The sequence below is a fragment of the Brachyistius frenatus genome, unplaced genomic scaffold, assembly GCF_029030835.1.
Source record: "Brachyistius frenatus isolate BFR_SWC_R1_liver_20210118 unplaced genomic scaffold, ASM2903083v1 Contig_1, whole genome shotgun sequence".
NCBI classification, from domain to species: Eukaryota; Metazoa; Chordata; class Actinopteri; family Embiotocidae; genus Brachyistius; species Brachyistius frenatus.
The window spans coordinates 170,811-194,333 of NW_027210600.1; the positions used below are offsets into that span (position 1 = coordinate 170,811).

General features: G+C 42.1%; 3 protein-coding genes across 4 annotated transcripts; 2 read left to right on the plus strand and 1 right to left on the minus strand.

Moving 5' to 3' along the window:
• The first annotated feature begins 1,794 nt into the window (after positions 1–1,794).
• On the plus strand, positions 1,795–3,902 carry sebox (SEBOX homeobox). Its single transcript, XM_069690910.1, has 3 exons — positions 1,795–1,901; positions 2,550–2,739; positions 3,210–3,902. The coding sequence occupies exons 1-3, from the start codon at positions 1,795–1,797 to the stop codon at positions 3,900–3,902; spliced, it is 990 nt and encodes a 329-aa protein (XP_069547011.1).
• A 4,158-nt stretch (positions 3,903–8,060) lies between these two features.
• Positions 8,061–11,040, minus strand: tmem199 (transmembrane protein 199). The gene is made up of 6 exons (XM_069705423.1): positions 10,123–11,040; positions 9,583–9,656; positions 9,245–9,334; positions 9,010–9,052; positions 8,811–8,923; positions 8,061–8,561 (listed from the first exon to the last, which is right to left on the minus strand). The coding sequence occupies exons 1-6, from the start codon at positions 10,301–10,303 to the stop codon at positions 8,466–8,468; spliced, it is 597 nt and encodes a 198-aa protein (XP_069561524.1). The 5' UTR covers positions 10,304–11,040; the 3' UTR covers positions 8,061–8,465.
• Positions 11,027–22,342, plus strand: poldip2 (polymerase (DNA-directed), delta interacting protein 2). Of its 2 annotated transcripts, none has more exons than XM_069703328.1 (11): positions 11,027–11,258; positions 16,674–16,755; positions 17,018–17,115; positions 17,225–17,324; positions 18,666–18,741; positions 19,481–19,588; positions 20,033–20,169; positions 20,314–20,340; positions 20,454–20,579; positions 21,074–21,153; positions 21,272–22,342. In XM_069703328.1, the coding sequence occupies exons 1-11, from the start codon at positions 11,047–11,049 to the stop codon at positions 21,384–21,386; spliced, it is 1,161 nt and encodes a 386-aa protein (XP_069559429.1). In that variant the 5' UTR covers positions 11,027–11,046; the 3' UTR covers positions 21,387–22,342. The 2 variants fall into 2 exon arrangements, with proteins under 2 accessions (XP_069559429.1, XP_069560249.1); XM_069704148.1 differs by having other exon boundaries at positions 11,042–11,258; positions 16,680–16,755.
• The last annotated feature ends 1,181 nt before the right edge of the window (positions 22,343–23,523 follow it).

Here is a 23,523-nt window from a genome sequence, read left to right on the forward strand (position 1 = left end):
CTACAGTGGAGCTTGAAAGTTAATGATTAACATCCCACTGACAGAAAACACTCAACTCTGATGTCGCCTTCAAATTAGCTGCCAATCCTGGAGGTTCATACACTTTTTCGACTCACAGATTCATAATATTGGATTATTTTCCTTAATAAATGCATGGTGATGTATAATATTTATTATCTCATTTGTTTAATTCGGTTTTCTTTATCTTCTTTTAGGACTTGTGTGAAATTCTGATGACGTTTTAGGTCATATTTAATGCAGAAATATATCAAACTTTAAAGGGTCAAACTTTTAAGCATCAAGACTTTATAGTCTCACGTAGACTCAATCGTTTTGGTTTATTTTGGTTCATTTTGAATACTCAAAACTACTTCTTGAACTTCCACATCATCTGTCACTTGTTTATGAAAGAAATTTCTCACTCTTTTGAACAAAATACGAATGTTTTGGCACATTAATGCAAATAGTTATGTAGAATAGTCTGCTGTTTCCTTCATCATCGACTGCCTCTGTCATGTTGATTAAAATGTGTTTGGTGCCATCCATCCATCATTATCCATATATACCTCCAAAACATTATTGTGTAAGTCATTACCTGCGAATTTCAACTATCTCTCCATTATCTGCACCTGCTTTTTCCTGAACAGATGCAGGAAGGGCTTCAACCAATCCCAGGTGAGTGAAGGTGAAGGCAGCCCGGACAGATCACTGTCCATCACAGAGACTCTCACATACACCTTTGACCAACTTAAGAACACTTACTTGGCCTAACATGCATGTGTTTGAGCTGCGGGAGGAAGCCCAAGAGTCCAGAGGAAACAGGTACGAGGAGAACATGCAGACTCCACACTGAAAGGTCCCGGATGGCCAGCAGGTTTAAACCCAGGAGCTTCTTGTTTTTCTTTTCACTGCACCACTGCCACCTGCTGGTTGAACTAGTTGTCATAATCTGTCGAGCAGATTTTCTACACATTCCTATAAAATTGATGAATTGCTCTCAGGTTAATCTTGACTTTCACTAATGAGGGTGTGTGTGTGAAGCGTTAAATCAACCAATGATCAACCAGTTGTCTAAAACAGCTCGCAGGTGCGTCTCATGAACCTTAAATTGGTGAACAGATCCAGAACACCGTGTTACAGCTCCTGCTGGTAGAAGAGGAACAAGGACATGAGAAGAGAAGTAAATAGCACGAAGAGGACTTTGTGTTGGATCTGGAGCCTCATCAGTGACATCACTGACTGGATCTGAACTCCGACCTCAGCATCTTCTACACACGTGCTGTGGTCCAAATGACATACTTCTCTTAGTACACTAGCAAATAGTGCTCTTCCATGTCAGGTGTAGTGCAAGAATTTTGACACAGTTGTGTTGTTTCAATTCACACACTCCTTTGAAACAACAACTCAGTGTGTATTATCTATTTACCTAAATATCTATATATATACATTCAACAAAAATATAAACAACACTTTTGTTTTCGCTCTAATTTTCTTGAGTTGAAGTAAAAGTTATTTTACGTACACTAAAGGTATATTTCTCTCAAAATCAGTGTTAGTGTGCTGATAAAAAAAACAACAACACTAAAATAGATAGATAAATAAAAAAAGATAGTCGAGGAAGACACAATGCAGACAACAAGTCTCTCAGTAACGGAGGATTAGAGAGGTGCATAACACCTGGATTTGCAGGGTGCAGGGTTTCCCATCTGATCTGTCCGGGATATAAGAAGCGTGTGACTCCTCCTCAGCTGTCAGCAGCAGTGAAGGCCGAGCGGCGGACGTGTTGTTGGAGTTATGGCTCTGTTCATGGACTCGGATTTCTCTTTACTCAAGCAGAACCAGCAGAAAGACCTGATGGATTTAAAGGCGTTGTTCGGGGAACAGGAGCTCTGTAAAGGTGAGTCAAACGATCATCATGTCCCCAGAGAAATCAGTCAGGTTCGGGAGACCACGTCAAAACTTTATCTTTGAATTATATATTATATTATATAGACTATAAGTATATAATATTATTATATAATATAATATAATATAATATAAGTATATTTATACATTTTACTTTTCGCAGAATAACAATTAAAAGATAAAAGACCAAAAAAAGAAAGAAGGTTGTCCGAAAGATTTGCCTCAAATTAAATACTAGACATAACTGGGTTCGGCTACTTTTATTATTATTATTATTATTATTATTACATAGAAACATGTAAGTATAAAATGAATACGTTTATTTTAAGGTGATAGGTCTAATTGTTTTTAGAATTTTGTGATATCCTTTAACAGGCCTGAAAAATGATGAATTATTGTCAAAATAGGTACAATTTGAGGGTTCTATCGTAAATAAGTAGTTAAACACTTAGGTCTACTATGTTTTATTTCCTTTCTAGAACCATGTTAATTTTCTCATTGTATTTAATTTTATTTAAAAAAAATTTTTAAATTAAATTTGTATTTATTTTATTATTTTTGGTTTTTCTTCTCTTCTTCTCTCTTTGATTTTTTTTTTTTTTGGTAATTTTTTTTTTTTTTATGTAAGACGGTCGGAGTGAGAGCGCCGTGTCTTCTCCGGAGCCGGACAGAGCCGCCGGTTCGATGGAGGGCCAGAGGAAGAGGAAGAGGACCATCTTCAGCCGGGCCCAGCTGTCCGAGCTGGAGCAGGCCTTCGCTGTGACCCCCTACCCGGACATCACCCTGAGGGAGAGGCTGGCCGCGCACACACACCTGCCCGAGAGCAAGATCCAGGTGAGGCTGCTGATGGACGGGTCCGCTATAAACTCCCACAGATGTAATGTTGTCGTGGGCTATCTAAGGCGGCTCTAATTGATTAATTTCATGTTAATTATGGATCGAATAAGCACGATGTCTCGTGGGTTCGCTGGAAGTGATGAATGCTCAGAGAATAATCACGCAGCTCTGCAGTTCCTCTCGGCTCTACGGCGCATTTTGTGCTCTTTGTTTTGGTTCACTCTCACGGCTCTCAGCGCTGTTTTGCAGGCTCGTGTTGTTTCCACATCAGATTTAAAGATAGCTTTCCATTTGGTTTTTGGAGATTAAAAGTTAAAAAAAACAACAACAAAAAAACACATCTAATTCGGTCCCAAAAAGACTGAACTTTCCCGAATTTGCATTTTAATAATGCAAGTAAGGTGGTTAATAATAAGGTGGTCCTGAACCTTTTCTGACATCAGACATTTCAAATATTTGTTCCTCAGGTGTGGTTCCAGAACAGACGTGCTAGAAGTATTAAGACTGGCAGATTCCCCAAATCCACCAAGCCTGTCCTGGGTGGAAGAGGTTTTGTGGAGCCCTCCCCCGGACCAGTGACCTCCATGTACCCCCCAACCACCCTGGCAGATATATTCAGGCCAGAGCAGAACCACTCCTGTGAGGATGTACCCCAGCTCTACTCCGACTGGATACAGATCTACAGCAACCCTGTATCATCGTCCTCCTCGTCTTCCTCGTCCCTCCACCAGCAGCCCGCTCTCAGCTGCTCCAAGCCCTCCGAGTCTCGTCTCTGGGAGGAGGAACACCACCGGCAGCAGCACTTGGGACCATCCCTCAGCGGTTTCCTCCCCGGCTCGTTCCCTCAGCCCATCACCAGGCAGCCTCATCACCCGGCCTCCGCCCGCTCCTACCAGGCCTTCAGGAACTTCAAGCCCCAGAGCCTGGCTCCATCCGGGCCTCATCAGGCCGTGTACGCAGGCGGCGCCGGAGGTCACGCCTCGGTGGACCAGGTCGTCCCTTCCCACCCTCAGCAGGTGTACTGGGAGGTAACTCAAGGTCAGGGACACCACCACCACCACCATCACCACCACCCACAAATGGGACCGCAGACCTCCATGGGGTACATCTCAGACCTGATCTACAACGCTGCTATCGTTACAAATTTTCTAGAGTTTTGATGATGAAGAGATGGACTGTGGGAAATGCAGTTGCTGGATAAAAGTCCCCATCTCTGTCACATCCCTTCGTATTTCCCTTCACAGCTCTTTCTGTCTAAATCTGTCCTGTGTGTTGCCAGAGCTGATTGTATGTCGGACAAACCTCTAATATGTTGTAGTAGAGCAGAGTTGTTGGTTTGTCTTTTGTCCTAGTTTCTTATGTTTTCAATGTGTTGATATTTTAGGGACTACATTAAATTATTTAATCCCAGTTTAATCTGTACTGTTAATTGTTCAAAAACATACATTCTTGTTTTATAAAATTGTTTAATTTTAAACCAAGAAAAATGTACTATTGATATTTCTTTTAGTATAAACTGCTATTGATGAAGAACAGGAAGTAACAGAGTAACATCCATCCAGATGTATTTCTTATATAAAGGCAGAGTCTAGAAAGTGCTTCATGTACATTCAGATAATACAACATTTCTAATGGATATATTGTTGTTGTTTTTTACCAAATAGGTGTGCAGTGGTGGTTAAAGCAGCAGCATGAAAACATCACAAGTAAACCTTAAGGAAAGGTACAGAGGTATAATTAGTACAATAAACATACAATATCAGAAGTAAAAGTAGCACCCTGTTAGTGTTGTGGTATTTGTATTAGTATTATCGTCCTGTGAGTCTGTTCAGGATAAAGGTAATGGATGGATGGATTATTATCGTTCTTTATTGGTCTCTATAATTAATTATATTCTATTAGCCAATCATGTTTTGAACATAAAATAATATTTTGTGAACTTATATTTATATACAAGTAATATTTGGCTGTAAGAAATGAGCAGTCGCTCCCCTGAAACTGAGATAAATTCAAGTCCTCCTTCATCAACACGAGCCGTCATGTTCGTTTAAATTGATTTTTAAATGAATATTCTTTAACACTATTAATTATACGAAAGATTTTGTTGAATTATGTTTGGATCAGTTTTGTCAAGTTTGCAGTTGAGTTCAGAAAATGTTTCCATCGTTTATCCTTTACATTTAGCAAACTATCATTTTCAAACCACTCAATTTGTTACTTTTAACCAACTATTTTAAACATTTATCTGTTACTTTGAGCTATTTTCAACCATTTAGATGCTCCCAGTTAGCGTTTGATTGTTTGTCGAGATAACATTTAGCTATTTCAAACATTTTTAACATTTTATCACCTTGAGTTCACGCTTCAAGTACAACTATCGATGGGAATCAGTTATAATCTTACATTTATCTTTATCATGAATTCTGAAAAAATAAAGCACAAAAAATTGTAAGTGTATAAGCAGCTGGAATGGAAACACAGAAGTAAAGTAAAGCTCAAAATTGTAGTTACATACAGTTCCTGAATAAATATAGTTTCTATATCATCGAGTGTTTTTATACCCACATGGCACAATGTTGCCCAACAAAAGTGTTTTCGATTGAAACCCCAATCCTACGTAAAAAAGTAAACAACATAGAAATATATAAATCAAAAGAGCCAAACAAATACGGCTCAGGATATTTTGACCCTTCGACAGTAAACAAATGACTGGAAGGTTTCATGTAAACCGCCGACTGGTCTTTAACATGGAGACACGGTTGTACATGGTGTGGTTTCACCTCAGATGCCTGCTCCTGTTTCCCTGTTGAACCGTGGCATGTTAATGCTGCGACCCCATGAGTATTATCTTTCAAAACATCCTGATTAAAATGATTCCTTGTGGTTAGATACCATGACAGGAATAATTATTTTCTAAGTCAATATATATATTTTTGTCATATCGCTCTGTACTGTAAGTATCATGGGGTTTAGAAGGACCAGGCGAAGGACAAAAAAAAAAAAAAAAAGAACTAAATTAAAGTCAGAGCTCAGGGTCTATCAGCTTACAGGCTCTGTAATTCGGCCTGGATTTAAGTTTTGAAATATTACATGAGAGGTATAATACAGAGGCAAATACGACAGACAGGAGTGCCCACTGCTTGTCCAGGTCTGGACAGAGATCTCTGCATATCATAATCATCTTTAATACCAAATAATCTTTCAATAAACCTTTAATCCGGGTGTCAAATCTCAGATCTTAGGAAGATACTTTTTTTTTTTGTATTCCAGATGTAGTTACATCTTTTAATCCTTCCACTGATATGACGGGACTTGACAAGAGGGGGACGGGATAGTTTACCAAAATATGAATCCTTATCTGGAGAAAGGATCAGCGGGATGTGCTGTCGTGTTGGGATAGTTTTGTAATAAGATACATGGTGTTATTGTTCAGAGTCTCATATCACGGCAACTGCACTGTACAATAATCGTTTGTTTTTGATGTATTTGTTGGCTTGATAATTCACTTCAAACCAGATACCGTAAGCACAGATCAGAAGATAATTATTCCCACATCTGTCAGGTAGGAACTAGTAAACAGTATTAATGACCGGTGCCACATCTGGTGGGTTATTTACAGGAGTAAAAATAGGGGCAACTGCAGAGCAAAATAAAACAAACAGGTCAAGGTCCATTCAGTAGTCGCTTTTTCAAGGGATTTCAGTCATCGCATGGTCTTCATCATTGGATAGAGCTGAGAATGACTGAGTAAGCACTTCCCAAAGTAGAGAATGAACTTTCACACTCGATTTAAGTTAAGTTAAAAGGTAAATCATGGACGCCTAAAGGACAAGAGCGGTGCTATCCTGTACTCTGTTTAATATAGAAAAAGGTCAAATCAAAAATAAATCGATGCACGTATTGCCTGTGTATCAAAGGCTGAATTATCTCAATACTGTTCCTGCAAGCTCCATCGTTGTCTAACAAAATTAAAGGCACCGTTAGAATGTGCAACAGCAATGTTAGTGAGTAGAATTTTTTGTTGTTACTTCCTGTCAGATGTAATACAGTGCTACATAATAAAAAAATGTTTTTTTTTTTTACATGTAACACTCATACACTGTAAACAAAAAAAAACCAAAAAAAAGGACATAACCTCCACGAGGTCACTCACAGGTTTCCCAAAGAGCGGTTTTAAAGTTTATATGTGGGTGTCTCTATTGTCGTCTTCTTGGCTGTGCCCTGATTCAGCCTTACTCTGGGCTAAAGCAAGAGTTGGCCCAGATGTGGCCAGGCGTGGAGCTGAGGTAGCCCAGATGTTGTCGGGGGTGCAGCTGAGGTAGCCCAGATGAAGCCTGGTTGCTGAAACCTGCAGGCAGCTCCTCAACGGCACCCACCTGTCATTCAAAGCAATGCTGCCTCTTAATTATGCATACATTTAAATCCTAATGCAATATAAATGGGTGATTTACTACAAATAAAAATTCAGCCTATACAGTCGTTATTAACGGGGATATTAGCTGTAGATGCACCAGGCTGTAAACATGTTTGTTTCTGCATGAAATTTGTCCATTTTAACATGCAGGTCTGTGGGGATTAACTCCCTTTCGGAGTCAGCTTCAAGTGGCCAGTCGAGAAACTGCAGGTTTTGACTGATTATGCAAGACGATCAAAAAAATGAATAATGGTCTCACTTGTGTCAGACTGTATGGTATCATTGTCATATTGTGCAATTACTGCAAAATGTTCTGGTCTGAATTTTGCTGTCTGACAACCCCAGATTGGACCACGTTTCTCTCACGACTGTCAACCTGCATCTTGCAGCCCAAAACCACACGGTGTAAAGGGGCAAGATTTAAATACTTGTATTTATTAATGTAAAAAAGTCTTCACCCCCCTCAGTTACTAAATCCAAAAATCTACCTGCATTGACAGCTGGGGAACACGCAGACTGATTACCAGCCGTGTGAATCCGTTCATCACTTAAGAGGATCTTTTAGTCCATTTTCAGAAGCATGACGTTGGCTAAAAGGTGAATTATTGCTCACAGCTTCCATCTCTGCTGTGATGAGTCTGGAAACCCAGTTTACCTTCTAATCAGCAACTCTGAAGGGACGACCAATCAACGAGCAGCGGAGGTGGGTCACTGCCATGATGTTGAAGTACTTCCAATAACGGTGGTAGAGTTTCGGTGCACTGCATACGGTGGTAAATGCTGATTGGCTGAAGACTGCCATATAGTTTCTAAATGAACATTCACGTTTTGTTCCACCTCCTGTTGAACAAGGTCTGAAGAGAGGAAAGTATTTTGAGGGATTCATTTTCACTAATTCTGATGATTTCATTGAACAACCATATTTATTAAATATGATTACATCTTCGAACAGTATGGAAGGAATCGTTAATAATTTACAGAGCAGTGAAGGAGAGAAAAAACAATCATGGCTGTAGTTGTAAAAAAAAATATAAAATTCAAAATAGCTGGAAATAAATAATAAAAATGGGTCATATTTTGATTTCCATAAAAAGGGAAGGTGGAATGTCAAACACGAAATAATTTGGAACTAATTTGCTTTCTTTGAAACGCTCCATTTAGTGCTACTGGTGTCATTAATAAGTCAATTCTCAGTATCTTTAACTTCACTATTAAAATTCCACAAATTTTCTTGACAAAAAGCAGAAACGTTTTCACAGAGCCGTCTGCAGCAGTTCGAGGTCGTTGCCTCCAGAGGTCACTGTTGACTCTACGGCTCCCCGAGTTCTCCCTCCATGGTCCGGACCAGGACGTACAGCTCGGCCAGCCCGACGACGGACGCAGCGATCACAGCCGAGATCACCCGCTGGAAAAACACCCGTCAGTTCAGGTAAAACATAAGACACGCAAACACTGAATGCAAGAGAAGCCTGTGAGTGTAAAGCAATCAATAGAAAAACATCACAAAACACAGCGTCCAATATGACCAGATTTATAAATCGACAAAAATTAAACATCAGGCGTAAAGTGGTCGAGGAGGTGGCAGAAGGCTGAACTGCATTCAGGGAGTTAAAGAAAGAGACATCGATGTGTCCAGTTATACATTTAAACTCACCGCCGTCGTCTCGGTGAACAAATATTGACTGCCCATGTAGGAACAAGCAAAAGCTGTAACTATGGTAACCAGGAAGTTGAATACGGTCACCACCACAGCTTTGACCGACCGCACTGGAGGAGGAGAGAAAAACACAGCATTCATACAGGATTCAGCCTCTGGAACAAAATCATCAACAGTACGTGTGGAGCGCACCGACCTTCCCGTCCAAAATCTGCCAGAGTTCCACCCCTGTTGATTTCCTGAAGACAAAATATTGTTTACGTTATTCAAATACGAGCAAAATTCAACTCATTCCAAAATAATTATTTTCTCTGTCTTTGTAATAAATGCTGCCGGTTTAAAAGCTGCGATTACAAAAGAGACACGCTCGGTTTTAAAGGTACAGTCTGTGAAGTACGAGTGTCATCTGTGTCTGCAGTCTGAAAACGTACCTGCGTGTTGACGTTGCGTGTGATCCGGTCGTATTCCTCGTTGGCCAGTTTGGCTTTGATCTTCTCCAGACGTGCGACCAGCTGCGGGTTCTGGAGTCGGAGGGACAAGTCACACTTCAGTTTCTTCAACGGCTCCAAATGATATCGGTTTTATATTCAGCTCTTTGTATCGCTCGTTTGAAAAGATAAGACTCAAATTACAGAGCGACAGGTTAAAGAAATTTGATCACACGGAGGATCCACATGTTGTGAATGCAGCGTAACACCAGTGGATGTATTAGAGGGTCGTGTTTAAACCGTGATGTCACAAACTAAATCGTGTGCGTGACTCCACTCACTCTGGGAGGCTTCACCACCTCAGGCAGGTGCAGCGAGCCGTCCTCCAGCAACTCATGCAGGTAGAAAGGATGCCCTGGAGGAAGACAGCCATTAGTGTGAATATAGTCCCTGACGTGACTTTTAGTTTGAATTATCAGCCCTCCTTCGCTGTCTGTAATTTTTTATATTGTCACATGAGGTTATATCCTGAAATGTCAGAGTCCGTTTCTACAGATTGGCGGGAAAGTTCAGGGAATATCAATTCTGTGTTGCACCTCTTCCTGCTGTAAACAATGCGTTAGACCTTTTGGTTGAAGCCTTCCTGCCGTCTGAAACCCATTTTATGACTCTTCAAAACACACTTTCACATTTGTGAAACTTCGTTGTTTTTTTGTGTGTGTGTTTTTTTTACATCCCTGTTGGCTGATCTAATCGTGACTTCTGCTTTTCTTAAGGCCAAGTTACACAATCGAATAAAATTACTGAATCAGAAAACTGTCAAAATACTTTTGACAATATTAAACTATCATCACGTGACTCCACCTCTGAGCGGGACGTACCTTTGTCCTGAAGACATGTCTTCAGTTTTCTCGCTGTGCTGAAGGACAGGATTATGTCCTGTTTTTCAAGGAGCTGCTCCAGCTCCTCTTTCAGTTCTCGTGTCAGTGAGGAGTCCGTGTTTTCCAGCAGCTCCGTCACCTGGTTTCTGAACGCGTTCCCCACCGCAAACGAAGATGCCATGATGTTAATCCAGATATTGAGCGATGCTGCCACCTGAATACTCGTTATTTTGTCCAGCCTGGTGTCAGTGAAGCACGAGGAGCCGGTGTACACCCGGTTTGTTCTTTATAAACATTAAAGATCAGCGTTTAACAGCTTAACACCCGCCGGGGGTAAAATATCCGTCCGAGTAAGCGGCCATATTGTTTGTCTTGTGACACAATGAAGCAAATGCTCACGTGACCACGTGAGCGAAATCTTATTTAAAATTTTTTTAAATGGTCAAGCCTGGGTTCATATTTTTTTAAATGTCTATGTTTATCCAACACGTTTACAATATTGTTTTGTTACGTATTCAACCTAATTATTGCTCATTCATTACCCGTGTGCTTGTTATGACGCCTTCACGGTCTCCCACAAAGCTCCGAAAACCCAAACTTCAGGATTTCCGCGGCGTTGACATGCAATAAAGAGTTTTAGTAAAAACAATGCTCAGATTTGAACACAAGTAGTTTTTATAACTTATTTTCTGCTTCAGTCCGCGTAATATATCAAAACTCTGTATCCAATAATTGTGACATTTCGTCTTCTTTCTTGTTATTTCGAAAACTTTAATTATACAACCATTTCTATCGCTGGTATTTAAACAAAGGTTACCTGTCTTTAGGGGGAGTTAACGAAAGAAATAGAAAAAGTTATATATGAGATGACTAAAGCATCTGTAAGTTACGATGGGTCCCTGAAGGCAGCATCAGTACAGTCGCATGTGGGAACGTGCGATGGCAGGAAAGATGGCGGCCTGTGCGTTGCGACGAGGCTTGTTGAGCAGCGTCAGTAAATACAACAAGAAACACGCACACAGGATACTGAGCGTCGCCGACAGCAGCGGCGGGTTCGAGGCGTTCAGACCCCGGTTACCGTGCCGGGCCTGCGGGGTGACCGGCGGCGTCCAGCAGCGGAGGTTCATGTCGTCACGGTAAGACAAGTGTCCTCCCTGAGCTAACGGGCTAAAGACGTTAGCCGAGCCGGAGCTCTTCAAGATGGCACCGCGAGGTAACGAGAAGTAACGAGAAGTAACGAGATGTAACGAGAGGGAACGAGATGTAACGAGAGGCACCGAGCGGTAACGAGATGTAACGAGAGGCACCGAGAGGTAACGAGATGTAACGAGAGGCACCTAGAGGTAACGAGATGTAACGAGAGGCACCGCGAGGTAACGAGATGTAACGAGAGGTAACGAGAAGTAACGAGATGTAACGAGAGGCACCTAGAGGTAGCGAGATGTAACGAGAGGTAACGAGAAGTAACGAGATGTAACGAGAGGGAACGAGATGTAACGAGAGGCACCGCGAGGTAACGAGATGTAACGAGAGGCACCGCGAGGTAACGAGAGGTAACGAGAAGTAACGAGAGGCACCACGCTGCTCCTCCTGAACAGATCCTGACGGCGTCGTGAGCTTTAGTCTGTAACCGTGAGCTGAAGTTTTAACAACAGAAAGAGAGAAAAGTCCAGTCGTCCTCTGGTGTTCATCAGCCAGCAGGGCAGCGAGCCAGCTATCAACCTGCTGAGTCCAATAATGAAAAGTTAAAACAGATAAAGTTCTCCCATTTAAGAAAGATTCACGTTTAATAGGCTCAAATATAACCTGTTGTCACATCCTGTAAATCATCCTGACGCTGTTTTGATTGCGTTAATCAGAAGTTCTCACTTTGTGTTGTAGATTTAATCTCTTATTGTTAACACTGATTATTGTTAATCATTGGGACTATTTAATATACATATTATATATTCAATATACATATTATATATTATATACATATTATATATTTAATATATAGTTATATTGAACATGGTCCACGAGGTGCTCGATACAAGTCCAGTTTATTTACTGTAAACACAAACCAAGAGTGAGATAATCTCATTGTTCACACCAGAAAGATTAAAGACATGAATAATGTGTTTTAACATGTAATATTAATAATCTGAGTTGTATTTATTAAAGACTCTTCACGTGTACTTGACATCGGAAATCGTAGATAAACTTTAAGTACAGTCAAAATAAATGGTCTCGGCCACTAATCAAAACAACACGATCAAGTTAAGACGGAGAAGAAATTGATTTGAGAAGATAAATCGTATCGGAAACCAAAGAATAACAAATTATGTAATTGGTAAAAAGCTCTTTTATAAAGATTAACCGTAAGTGAGTTAAAAGGTTTCACCCGCCATGCTTTTGTTTTCCTTTAGTCATTTTAACAAAGGTTAAACTTAACAAACATCATGTTTCTAAGATTTCTAAACGTTAACTTGAATAAAACAACATTGTTTTTGTGTTTATGGTAGAACCACATGTGAAACTCAGTGGGCTGTCCAAGGTGTGTTTTGATAACGGTTACCTGCTGATTGGCTCAAACTTTCAGCATCATCTCGTTAACATCAATCACCTGTTGCCTTTTGTTCCTTATAAAAGCTTTCCAGCAAACTGTCTGACCACTTTGCTCTCAATCATTAGCTTTTGTTTTTCCACGACATTAAGTTGAATAAGCTCTTTCTGTTGAATTTAGGTTCGAGAAACAAAATAGACTAAAGATATTTTTAAATATTGAAGTCTATGGGAACTTACTTACATTTTAAGCCTGTTTGTTGGGGGCTGATACGATATAATATGAAGGGAACAACAATTCAGATATTAATGTATTGGCCGATATTTTTGTTTTTGCAATGAACCCAAACCTGTTTAAAACAGATGTTATAGTGAAACTATACTGACTTGGGTGGTGTGTAAAAACATTTGGGTGCTGAACCAAAGTGTTGTGATGGTAAGAAAAACCCTGGTGTGTGTGTATATTTAATACAAAACCTGTTTTAAACCGGTTTAGTGATTGTTATCTTCATGGCAGTTACTCCATTTATAAATAAATAAATAAGTGTCCTGATAATGATAACAATAATCCAAAATTACATGAAAATGCATTGTTTTTAGTCAAATAACTGCCCACCACTTACACCCTCACAAACCCAGCTGTACCAGTGCAGCCACATGCACAATACCAGGACTGCAACACCTAAATGTAACACGGTTATTGTTATTTCCTGCTTCTGTAAAAAAAACACACAAAAAAAACACCTTATTGCCCGCAGTGATGTCGGTGAACATTCAGATACAAACTTTGATGTTATTGTAGGTATTACTTTCATCCTATTTATTACTGCCTTTTCAAGCACTTTCAGCTTTTCCACTTTGAACACAAACTCCCACATTTTATATTCATCCAGTTTTCACTGGTTGAAAAAAAGAAAGCCGCCTCAAAAACAATGACCAAGCAGATTTTTTATTTTTTATTTTTTTTCGCCTCACTCACTCAGGACATGTGATCAGAGCTCACGGACTCGCTGCTATCATCAGCTACATAAGGACAGTCATGTTAACGCTGCATGCCACTTAGGATATAGTTTCGATGTAGCCCGACCGTGGCTCTTAAAAAAACTCTGTGTCGGCTGTTCTGCCTTTCAGCTTTTCTTCCCGCGTCAGTGATTTGTAATGGAATAACAGGAAGTTGGCTTTAATCCGGCAGAGAGAGAAAGTAGCGTTTCTGTCGGTGCCCCCGTCAAAGCAACCAGAAAAAAAGTGCTGACCGAGGGAAAAGGAGGCGGCAGCTGAAATAGCACCTCCTGAGAGAAAGTGCAGGTGGGCGAGCGAGCGCCCCCACAGTGATTCGGCACCATCTCGTATCTCCAGCGATGGTTTATGTAACCTTGTCATTGTGTAATCGCGTCTCCTGTTTCACTGCTGTTTTTGCCAGCTTTTCAGTGACATGTTGACAGCTCGGTGGCTCCACGACCCGCCTCCCCTCCTCCAGGACAGAGAGGAGGGAGGGAAGTGGATAGTTTGTGTGTTTGTGGCGGGGGTGGGGGGGGGTGGGGGTAGCTGTTCGCCGAGGCTGGTTTCAGGGTTTGCAACGGGTCGGCTAAATTTAGATCACTGATTATGTCTGGCCACAGTTTATTGACATATCTCAGATTGTATTGGAGGTAGAAACTGAACAGAGGAGCCCTGTGTGTGTGTGTGTGTGTGTGTGTGTGTGTGTGTGTGTGTGTGTGTGTGTGTGTGTGTGTGTGTGTGTGTGTGTGTGTGTGTGTGTGTGTGTGTGTACATTCCTACAGTTATGGCATCATTTAACTTTAAACTGAGTCCACAGGATAAACAAACCAAATTGTCTTCATGTTCAGATGTACAGAGGTGAAAGGAGGATCTTTTAAGTACAGAACATATAAGCTTTTATTTTTTTTTTCCAGACTTTAAAATCATTTATCTTTTTAACATTTGTAGCTCCTGGTATTGAACGTTATTTATAATTGAAGAATGTCGTAGATGTGATTCAGACAAGATGAGCAGTTTGAACTGAAATGGTCCGCCGTGAGTTGAGTGAGGCTTCACTTCACTGAAGCTTGAGGTTTTTTTAAGTAGATGATGCAATGATAAAGACATCCAAGAAGGACCCGGGCACGATATGATATATCAGCAGAGACAACTTGGTGTTTAAGATTTTCTAATGTGAAATTCATCACTGCTTTGTCGTCAATTCACAAATACATAGTTGTCATCGAAACTTTTAAAGGTACTGTGCGGAGAGGTGTTTTTTTTGGCTGTGGCAAAATGTTTTTATGAGTGGATTCCTATTTTTATTAGTATTGTGCAGGCAGCAGGACTTATTTATATATCAGTTTATTTTACTGAATAAAACATTGCTGGAAATGTGCCTGTTAGCCAAGAGCTTCTTTTTTTTTTAATCTTTTGTTTCTGGACAGGTGTTATAAAGTCACCCTAAAAAGGAATATGATATAAAATAACAAGGTTAATGAGGTCATTTAAAAGCATAAAAAACAATTAAAATTCATTTTAAACACGTCAACAAACCCAACCAACTCACCAAAAATGGGACTAAAGAAGAAGACCGCTTCCACCAAACCAAACATTTAAATTTGAGTCAATTATAAAAATAATGAGTATTTGCTAACGCTCTAACTAACTTATTAACATCCCTTTTCCTCTGCTGCTCTACTTTACTCAACTCTACTCACTTTCGGTACCAGTTCCTTTTCTGGATTTTATGTTCCCCTGCAGATAGTAACCGTTGTTACTATAGCGACACTGCATGAAACTAATGTGATGTCAGCGTGTCACACACACACACACACACACACACACACACACACACACACACACACACACACACACACACACACACACACACACACACACACACACACACACACACTTGTTGAATCCTCTTGTTGGCATCCAAAGAGAAACTCCCATTCAACTAGTCTCATAAAATTCTCTATCAATAACATTTCTCCATCAGTTATCTCGGTGTTGTTCGCTAAAGTCGCTCCTTCTTATCAATTTTCTGGACATCCATCTGAAAATAATCTCATTAATTATAAAATAAGCTTTAAAAAGTTGTGTTTTGGGGGGCGTGTCTGTTTGATTGACAGGCCTGTGGTGCAGTCAGGTTACATCTATCGGTGGGCGGGACGTATCGCCGTGTTTCCAATCAGATCAGTCATATCCACCGCTCCCCCCCCCCAGCTCGTCCAAATATGGTCACTTCCTGCTCCAAACCGCTCTGAACTAGCGAAGATGGCACCGGACAAAATCCCGACTCGAGGCTTCATAACGGCCGTTCACAAACCAACGGGTGACGTCACCTTAACAGAAGTGATACCAAAAAATAGTACGAGGAACAGTCCACAACTTTTGGCCAATAAAAATCCAACAAAAATGGCGAGGTGGTACCGGCAGTGGAAAGGGCGAAGCTGCTTTAACATTGACTGTGGAGGTTCAGAGAGTCGCCCTTCAGCTGGTGACGCTCGGAGCGGTCCTCACTGTAACTGGATGGATTTGTCTGGAGTCTAATTGCTCTGTTTTGTAACCATATTTCTCACAATAAAATCAGGTTACCTTGTGATTATTCTTCTGCAATCCAGTCATAAAAATAACCTGAAACCAACCTAGTGTGTGATATTAAATCCGTCGGTCCATATATCCACCTCATTAATCCCCACTCTTCATCTCTGTGGTGAAGATTAGCTTTGCAGGGAGCTCAGAAGTATGCATGTTATTTATTTGAAGTGACCAGCTGCTGTTGTCAGTGGTAACATGTACTGTGTGTGTGTGTGTGTGTGTCTGTCTGTCTGTCTGTCTGTCTGTCTGTCAGATGAAGGAGCGTCTCTCCCGAAGTCTCTTGTCTTCATAACTATAGGACTTCCCGCTGAGGCTCCTCTGGGTTTATGTCGATCTGTATATGATGTTGTTTTGATGTTGTGCATTGCTCGCCGACCCGCACACAGGGTCCAGGGTGTCATGGTGTTGCCTGTTTTTGGCAGGAACAGGCCCGAAGGGAAGATTCTGGAGACGGTGGGAGTGTTTGAGGCTGTGAAGCAGCACGGCAAATATGAAACGGGACAGGTAAGACTTTCTACTTCCACCAGAGCACAGATGGTCTGATTCTCTCTCTCTCAGCAGAAAATCACCAGTTTTAGACTTTTATAATTTTCTATAAATAACTTTCCTGCAGCGTGTTTGCGTCTCAGCTGTTTTGTTATTATGGCACATTTGCTTGATCTTGTCAAGTGACTGTAATCCCATCTAATTTATGCTGTATTAAACCTCCTACATATACAATCTCACTGTGACTTATCTTTTTTCCTCCTTGTTGTACTCTCCTCAGCTGTTTCTCCACAGTGTGTTTGGCTACAGAGGCATCGTCCTGTTTCCGTGGCACGCCCGCCTCTACGACCGAGACATCACGCCTCCCATGTCTGACAGGTGAGCCTCCGTTTCCAGCAGCGTGCTCTGAAACTCGCTCCTCTGCTGGAGTTTCGGGGCTTCGTGTGGTGGTTTTGTCGGACTAACTTCGTGGCGTCTCTCCCTTCAGCAAACCCGAGCCGCCGGGAGCCCACGGCTCCAAGGAGGTGAAGGGAAAGACTCACACCTACTACCAAGTCCTCATCGACACCAGGGACTGCCCTCACATAGTAAGTCATGTTTTTAGCGAGGTCAGGAACTTATTGGATACCACCAACGACTGCCTCTGGTTTCACTCAGGAATGTCCTGAAAGGAGTCCAAACAGGAAACGGGTTTAATCGCTCTGCTGTCATCCAGTTAAATTAGTGCACATTTTAAATCAACATTTTGTTCATATTAGAATGAGAAATACTCCCGAGTCATTATTTCTTTGTGACATCGAACCCAAACAGGATCCTTCACAGTATTACTCGCATAGACTGTAAATAAAAAGCGAGGTAGTTTAAAAAGTATGAAGAGTGAAGCCGCTGAGGGCCACTCGGCCGTCTGCAAAGAAACTCCCATTCAAAATGAATCAACTCATACAAAGTCAATACATTTTCTACATAAATCATTATGGTGTGTCTGGTTTGATTGACATGCCTGGCGTGCAGTCCGGTGTGGTGAGTTCTTAATCAGAAATGGGATGAGTGTTCAAGTTTGAGGAAAACAAAAAGTCTCGACAGTCCAATTTCATTCTAAATTGACTATTTGTCCATTTAGTTGGTTTTCGTGTGACCTTGCTAAGTGAGATCAGCAGCTCACTTCTCCCCCAAAAAACTAAATAGCAACCGGATAAATCGCCACACTGAAGGCTTCAAAACGGCAGTTCACAAACCACCGGGTGACATCACGGTCGGTTGCCACGTGGTTACCGGGGAAGTTAACCAAGGGCATGTCATAAATTGGTGCCAGTTCCTGATTGGTCAGAGCTGTAACACAGATGGACTCCCGCAGCGGTCGGTTCATCAATGATGACACATTCCTCTTCTGATCCGTTACCTGTTTTTAGAGGAACAATACACCTGTGGACAATATTAACCTTTCAACACATGAGCCTCCAGCTGGAGGAGTACAATAAATAATAAAGTACAGATAAAAGAATATTAGCCACATTATTTATGTTTACGGGTCTCAATCAAATCCGAGCAGTTGAATTCCTAGTTGATACAAACACGCACAAACACACCTGTTTACACGTGTTTGGTTATCAATCAATCAATCAGTTTCTATTTATAGTGTAAGACCACCACTGATCATGGCTTCAACGTACCTCACAAGTACAGCAAATGAAATACAAGTTAACTGGTAGGAGTTTGTTTCTGGTCTCTACTGTCAGTGGACTTTTAGAAACCCTGTATAGGTTTGTGTTTGAGAGTGGAAACGTTGCAGTGTGGTAGGATCAGTTCATCTGTGTGTGTGTGTGTGTGTGTGTGTGTGTGTGTGTGTGTGTGTGTGTGTGTGTGTGTGTGTGTGTGTGTGTGTGTGTGTGTGTGTGTGTGTCTCTGACGGTTGCTGCTGTGTTTGACAGTCTCAGAGGTCCCAGACGGAGGCGGTGACGTTCTTGGCCAACCACGACGACAGCCGAGCCCTGTACGCCATCCCAGGTACGCAGCCGCACACACACACCTGTCAGGAAGCATCTAATGAGGCTTCACCACAACTTTACCAGGCTGCCGAGGACAGTGTCCAGTTTTTCATTTCCACTTGGGGTTAAGGAAACAGAATTAAACTGTATTTGAGTCGGACCTCAGGACAGCAGAGCTGATGTTGTGTCCCAGATGTTGTCTGTCAAGTACAGAAACATGCAGTTCACTACAAGTACCAGGATGAAGCACTCAAGACGCTCCAAAAATGAAACTCTGGACACTTTCCACCTGAAACACTCGGCGTCTTGGCTCCGCAGAGGAAGGGGGCGGGGCCACCGACCTAAAGAGTTTTCAAATTAAAGCGTCTGAAGTAACTGCAGCAAAAAGTGTTTTATTTTCCAGAATCAGTGTGTTTGAGTGTTAAACGGAGGGCAGGGAAACACGTTGATTTCTGGGTCAAATAATGAAAGCTTCAGATCTGTTGGAGAGAGATGTGTTCACATGCTGAGGTTATTTCCTGTCAGAGCAGAACAGCAGTGTGTGATCTGAAACAACACAACTCTGTTAAACTCCTGCTCTACACAAGTAAGAGTCCTGACATGGGAGAGCACTATTTATTATTGTACTGAGGGAGGTACGTCATCTGGAACGGCACGAATGAGATCCCAGTCAGCAGTTCAGCTCTTGTAGTAAATAAAACCAGCGCCTGGATGTGGTTACAATTGTTGTGTGACAGTTTGTGTGTTTGTTCCTCCAGGTCTGGACTATGTGAGCCATGAAGACATCCTGCCTTACAACTCCGCGGAGCAGGTCCCCATCCAGCACGAGCTGTTCGAGCGCTTCCTCATGCACAACCCTGCAAAATGTAAACACTCTTGTCACGTCAGCTTTCAGCACCATTTTTCACTCATTTGATAATGAACACAGGTTCACTTTAGTGACACTGTTATTTCATAAAGTCACTACAGCCTCCTCTTTCTGGGGAAATATTGCTTTGTAAGTATCAATTAATGCATTTGTGTAAAGATGACAACATGTGGATGTTCACACACTTCATGTCTGTTTAAATGTCATTCATTTCTATGTCGGCGCAGCAATGATCTGCTGAGTTTGCTGGTTTTCTAGTGAAATGGATTTAGATTTTTTTTTGTGTGTGTGTTATGAAAACAACCGGAGTCATACGGGAATGTATTTTCCTGCTTCTTCTGCTTTCACTGTTGTAATAGGCTCCATTCACTGTCTCAGAGGATCTGTGGAGAAATGTGTTTTCAGTAGATTTCTGTGTTTCGTCCCTCTCCGGTCACCGCAGCTCCTCCGTTCACCGCCAGAGACACGCTGAAGGCGTGGCAGGAGAAGAACCACCCCTGGCTGGAGCTGTCCGACGTCCACAGGGAGACCACCGAGAACATCCGCGTCACCGTCATCCCCTTCTACATGGGAATGAGGGTAGATGAATATTTTAAAACCATTAGGCTGTTTGGTTCTGCATGTCAGGACTGTGGGCCGCTTCCTTGTTCTCTTTAGATCGTTGACTTAAATGCGTCTCTTCAGCCTGTTTCAAATCTAATGCTTTTTCCTTGTTGTTCTCAGGAGGCCCAGAACTCCCATGTTTATTGGGTGAGTCGGCGTTTTCTTTTTGTATCGTGTCAAGTGAAGACGGTGAAAAATAATGAACTCAGCTCGGCGTGTGGAGTCTTGACGTGCGCGTGTGTGTTGTCGTCTCCCCGCAGTGGCGTTACTGCATCCGTCTGGAGAATATGGGCAACGAGGTGGTTCAGCTGAGGGAGAGGCACTGGAGGATCTTCAGCCTGTCAGGAACCCTGGAGACGGTCCGAGGACGAGGCGTCGTAGGCAGGGTCAGCATCTCTGTACACACACACACACACACACACACACACACACACACACACACACACACACACACACACACACACACACACACACACACACACACACACACACACATATACAAATGCAACATCCAGTAGGGTTTCTCCTTCCTACATGTTTGAGGAAAAGTTGAACTGCTAATTAAATGTGACACAAATTTCATTTCTCTGTAACTTCTTCCCAGTAAAAGCGTCACATCAGTTCACTGGTATTAAAGTGAAACAGGAAACATTTGGTTGATAAGAAGATCTTAACTAGTCTGGAAATGTTTGGTTTTAAATTAAAAGCTGTCTATTCAAATTCAGCCAAGTCCACCAAATCCTGGTATTGTTGATTTCAAATGAAACATGCACCTAAATTGTGTGTGTGTGTGTGTGTGTGTGTGTGTGTGTGTGTGTGTGTGTGTGTGTGTGTGTGTGTGTGTGTGTGTGTGTGTGTGTGTGTCCGTGTGCGATCCCAGGAGCCCGTGTTATCTAAAGAACAGCCGGCCTTCCAGTACAGCAGCCATGTGTCTCTGCAGGCTCCCAGTGGTCACATGTGGTGAGTCACATTTTCACACCTCACATCTGTGCTGTGTTGGTCTGATCAGGTCATTTTCAGATTCTCTGCTGTTCACTGCATCGTGTTCCCTCACTCAGTCTTGTTGTTTTCGCTTTAGGGGGACGTTTCGAATCGAACGGACCGACGGCTCCCACTTTGACGTTCGCATTCCTCCTTTCTCGTTGGAGAGCAACAAAGACGACAAAGCGCCCCCTGCTGGCTACACGTTTTAAGCGTCACTTCCCACCTGTGAGACCCCACCGGACACTCTGTCCATCCCGATCCCGCCCGGGTTATGTAGAACTGTCCTTCCTGCATAAGATGGCCTCCGCAGGAGACGAACCTCATTCAGGTTCAGCAAAGGGGAAACTCCATCGGTTTCTAGATTATCCAAACGCAGGCCCACGTTGCCCCCGTTTCGGTCCCAATGCCCCCCAACAGCAATACGTCATCGATTAAATCACATCGGGTAGAAAATCGGTCTGCAGTCCTCCGTGATGTGTCTGAAGAGGAAGAAGTGGGAGAGAGGAAGGGGAATTAATGCTGCCAAGCTGAGCTCGACTGGTTCTGACGAGCAACAGATGAAATATTGACCAGCTCAGGTTTATAGAGGGAAAGGAGCAGCAGCCCTCACTTAAACTTCAGCTTCAGACTCCTCCTTCTTCAGTGATGTTGTTTGGGTTCATGACAACGTCGCGCTTTACTTTCATCCTGGATCCGTTTTCTCCTGTTCTCATTTACATTAAACATTAAACTACGCAGTCACAGCGGAGCATTATTGGACCTTTGAGAGCATTTAAAGAAGGAGAACACTTTGAATCCTGGGCTGGCTGCAGTGCAGGAGTATTTATGATTTACTGTCACGACAATGAAGAACAGCGGACGGCACTAATCAACAGAAGATTCTCCGTTTAATGTCAAAATGAAACCAAATCTCCATAAACCTGCAATTGCAAAAATAGAAAGCAGCCATTTTGCTGTGTTCATGTCAGTATTTAGTAGTTAGAGCGGAGAGGTCTTTGTCTGATTTACACCGCTTTAGAGCAAAGCTGCTTAAACTCCGTCAGGTTTCAGTCCTGCTCCACATCCTGGATTAAATTAGTCCACCTAATAGTAGTTAGTAGACTAGTAGTCCACAACATTAGAGTTTGTGAAGGCCTCCAGGACCGGCTGGAGAGAAGCATCCTCACAGCAGAGATGGAGAGAATACATGGATTATGATCGTAAGACTACGGTTGGTCGTCTTGGAAATCCTCCACATAGACGCACTATTTATTAAATACGAGTGGAGGCAGTTAATTACATCGAATGACATGTTTGAGGGCCCGTGTAGACGTGACGCGTTGAGAAGTTGGACTTTCTGATGATTGATAGGACATGAATGAGGATCTGTAGCTTCACGTATGTACGTCTCATCCGTCTCCCTCAGTCCTCGTCCCACAGCTGTTCCATATTCTTGACTTTTCCCTGCAATCAACTGAGGTTATTCAGTGTGACATTTTCTTGTTCTTTCCCCCATAAGGTAGTTGTTCTCACACACACACACACACACACACACACACACACACACACACACACACACACACACACACACACACACACACACACACACACACACACACACACACACACACACACACACACACACACAAAGCTCTCCAGCTTCACTGAAAGGAAATGACAACCAGCGTCGTCGTCTGTCACCAAATGGAGACATTTGGCTGCTTTCGTCATGATTTGTCCACGTCGGAGAGATTTCTTGATCCATCATTTAATTTGTGTTTTATGAACATTTTGGGGAGATGTAATTTCTCGTTGACATTAAAGTCCTGTTGATCGGTGCTTAAATAAGTTGTGGTTACATCCACTGTGATTCATTGTTATGAAATATCAAACTAAAAGAAAAGTCAAGAGGCTGAGTACTTTTAGTAAGCAGTGGACGGTGTGCGTTGACAGCCAAAATCAAATCCTCCTCCTGCTGGAGGCGGGCGAGGGGTCAGGGCTTAGTTGTCTTACAAAAAAAAAAAAAAAAAACAAACAAGAAGCAGCACAACATAACGTAATTAAACAAAGCAGTTGGCAGCCTGCGCTGCGGCTAACAGGAGGGGAATGTGTGTGTGTGTGTGTGTGTGTGTGTGTGTGTGAGAAACGTCTGCTACCTATAAAAAACCAGAATGAAGTCTTCGTCCTACAGACACGCGCTGGACGTCTTTCATTGAGGCCGACTGTTCGAGTCTCTCGGAAAAGCGAGGAAAGAAACTAACATTTTGTTCAGTGATCTGAAGCGGCGATGGTTGAAATACTACTGTAAATAGAAATGTAATTAAAGGCCAAGCAAATAAATATTCCTTTTGAAAAGTATAAGACTTT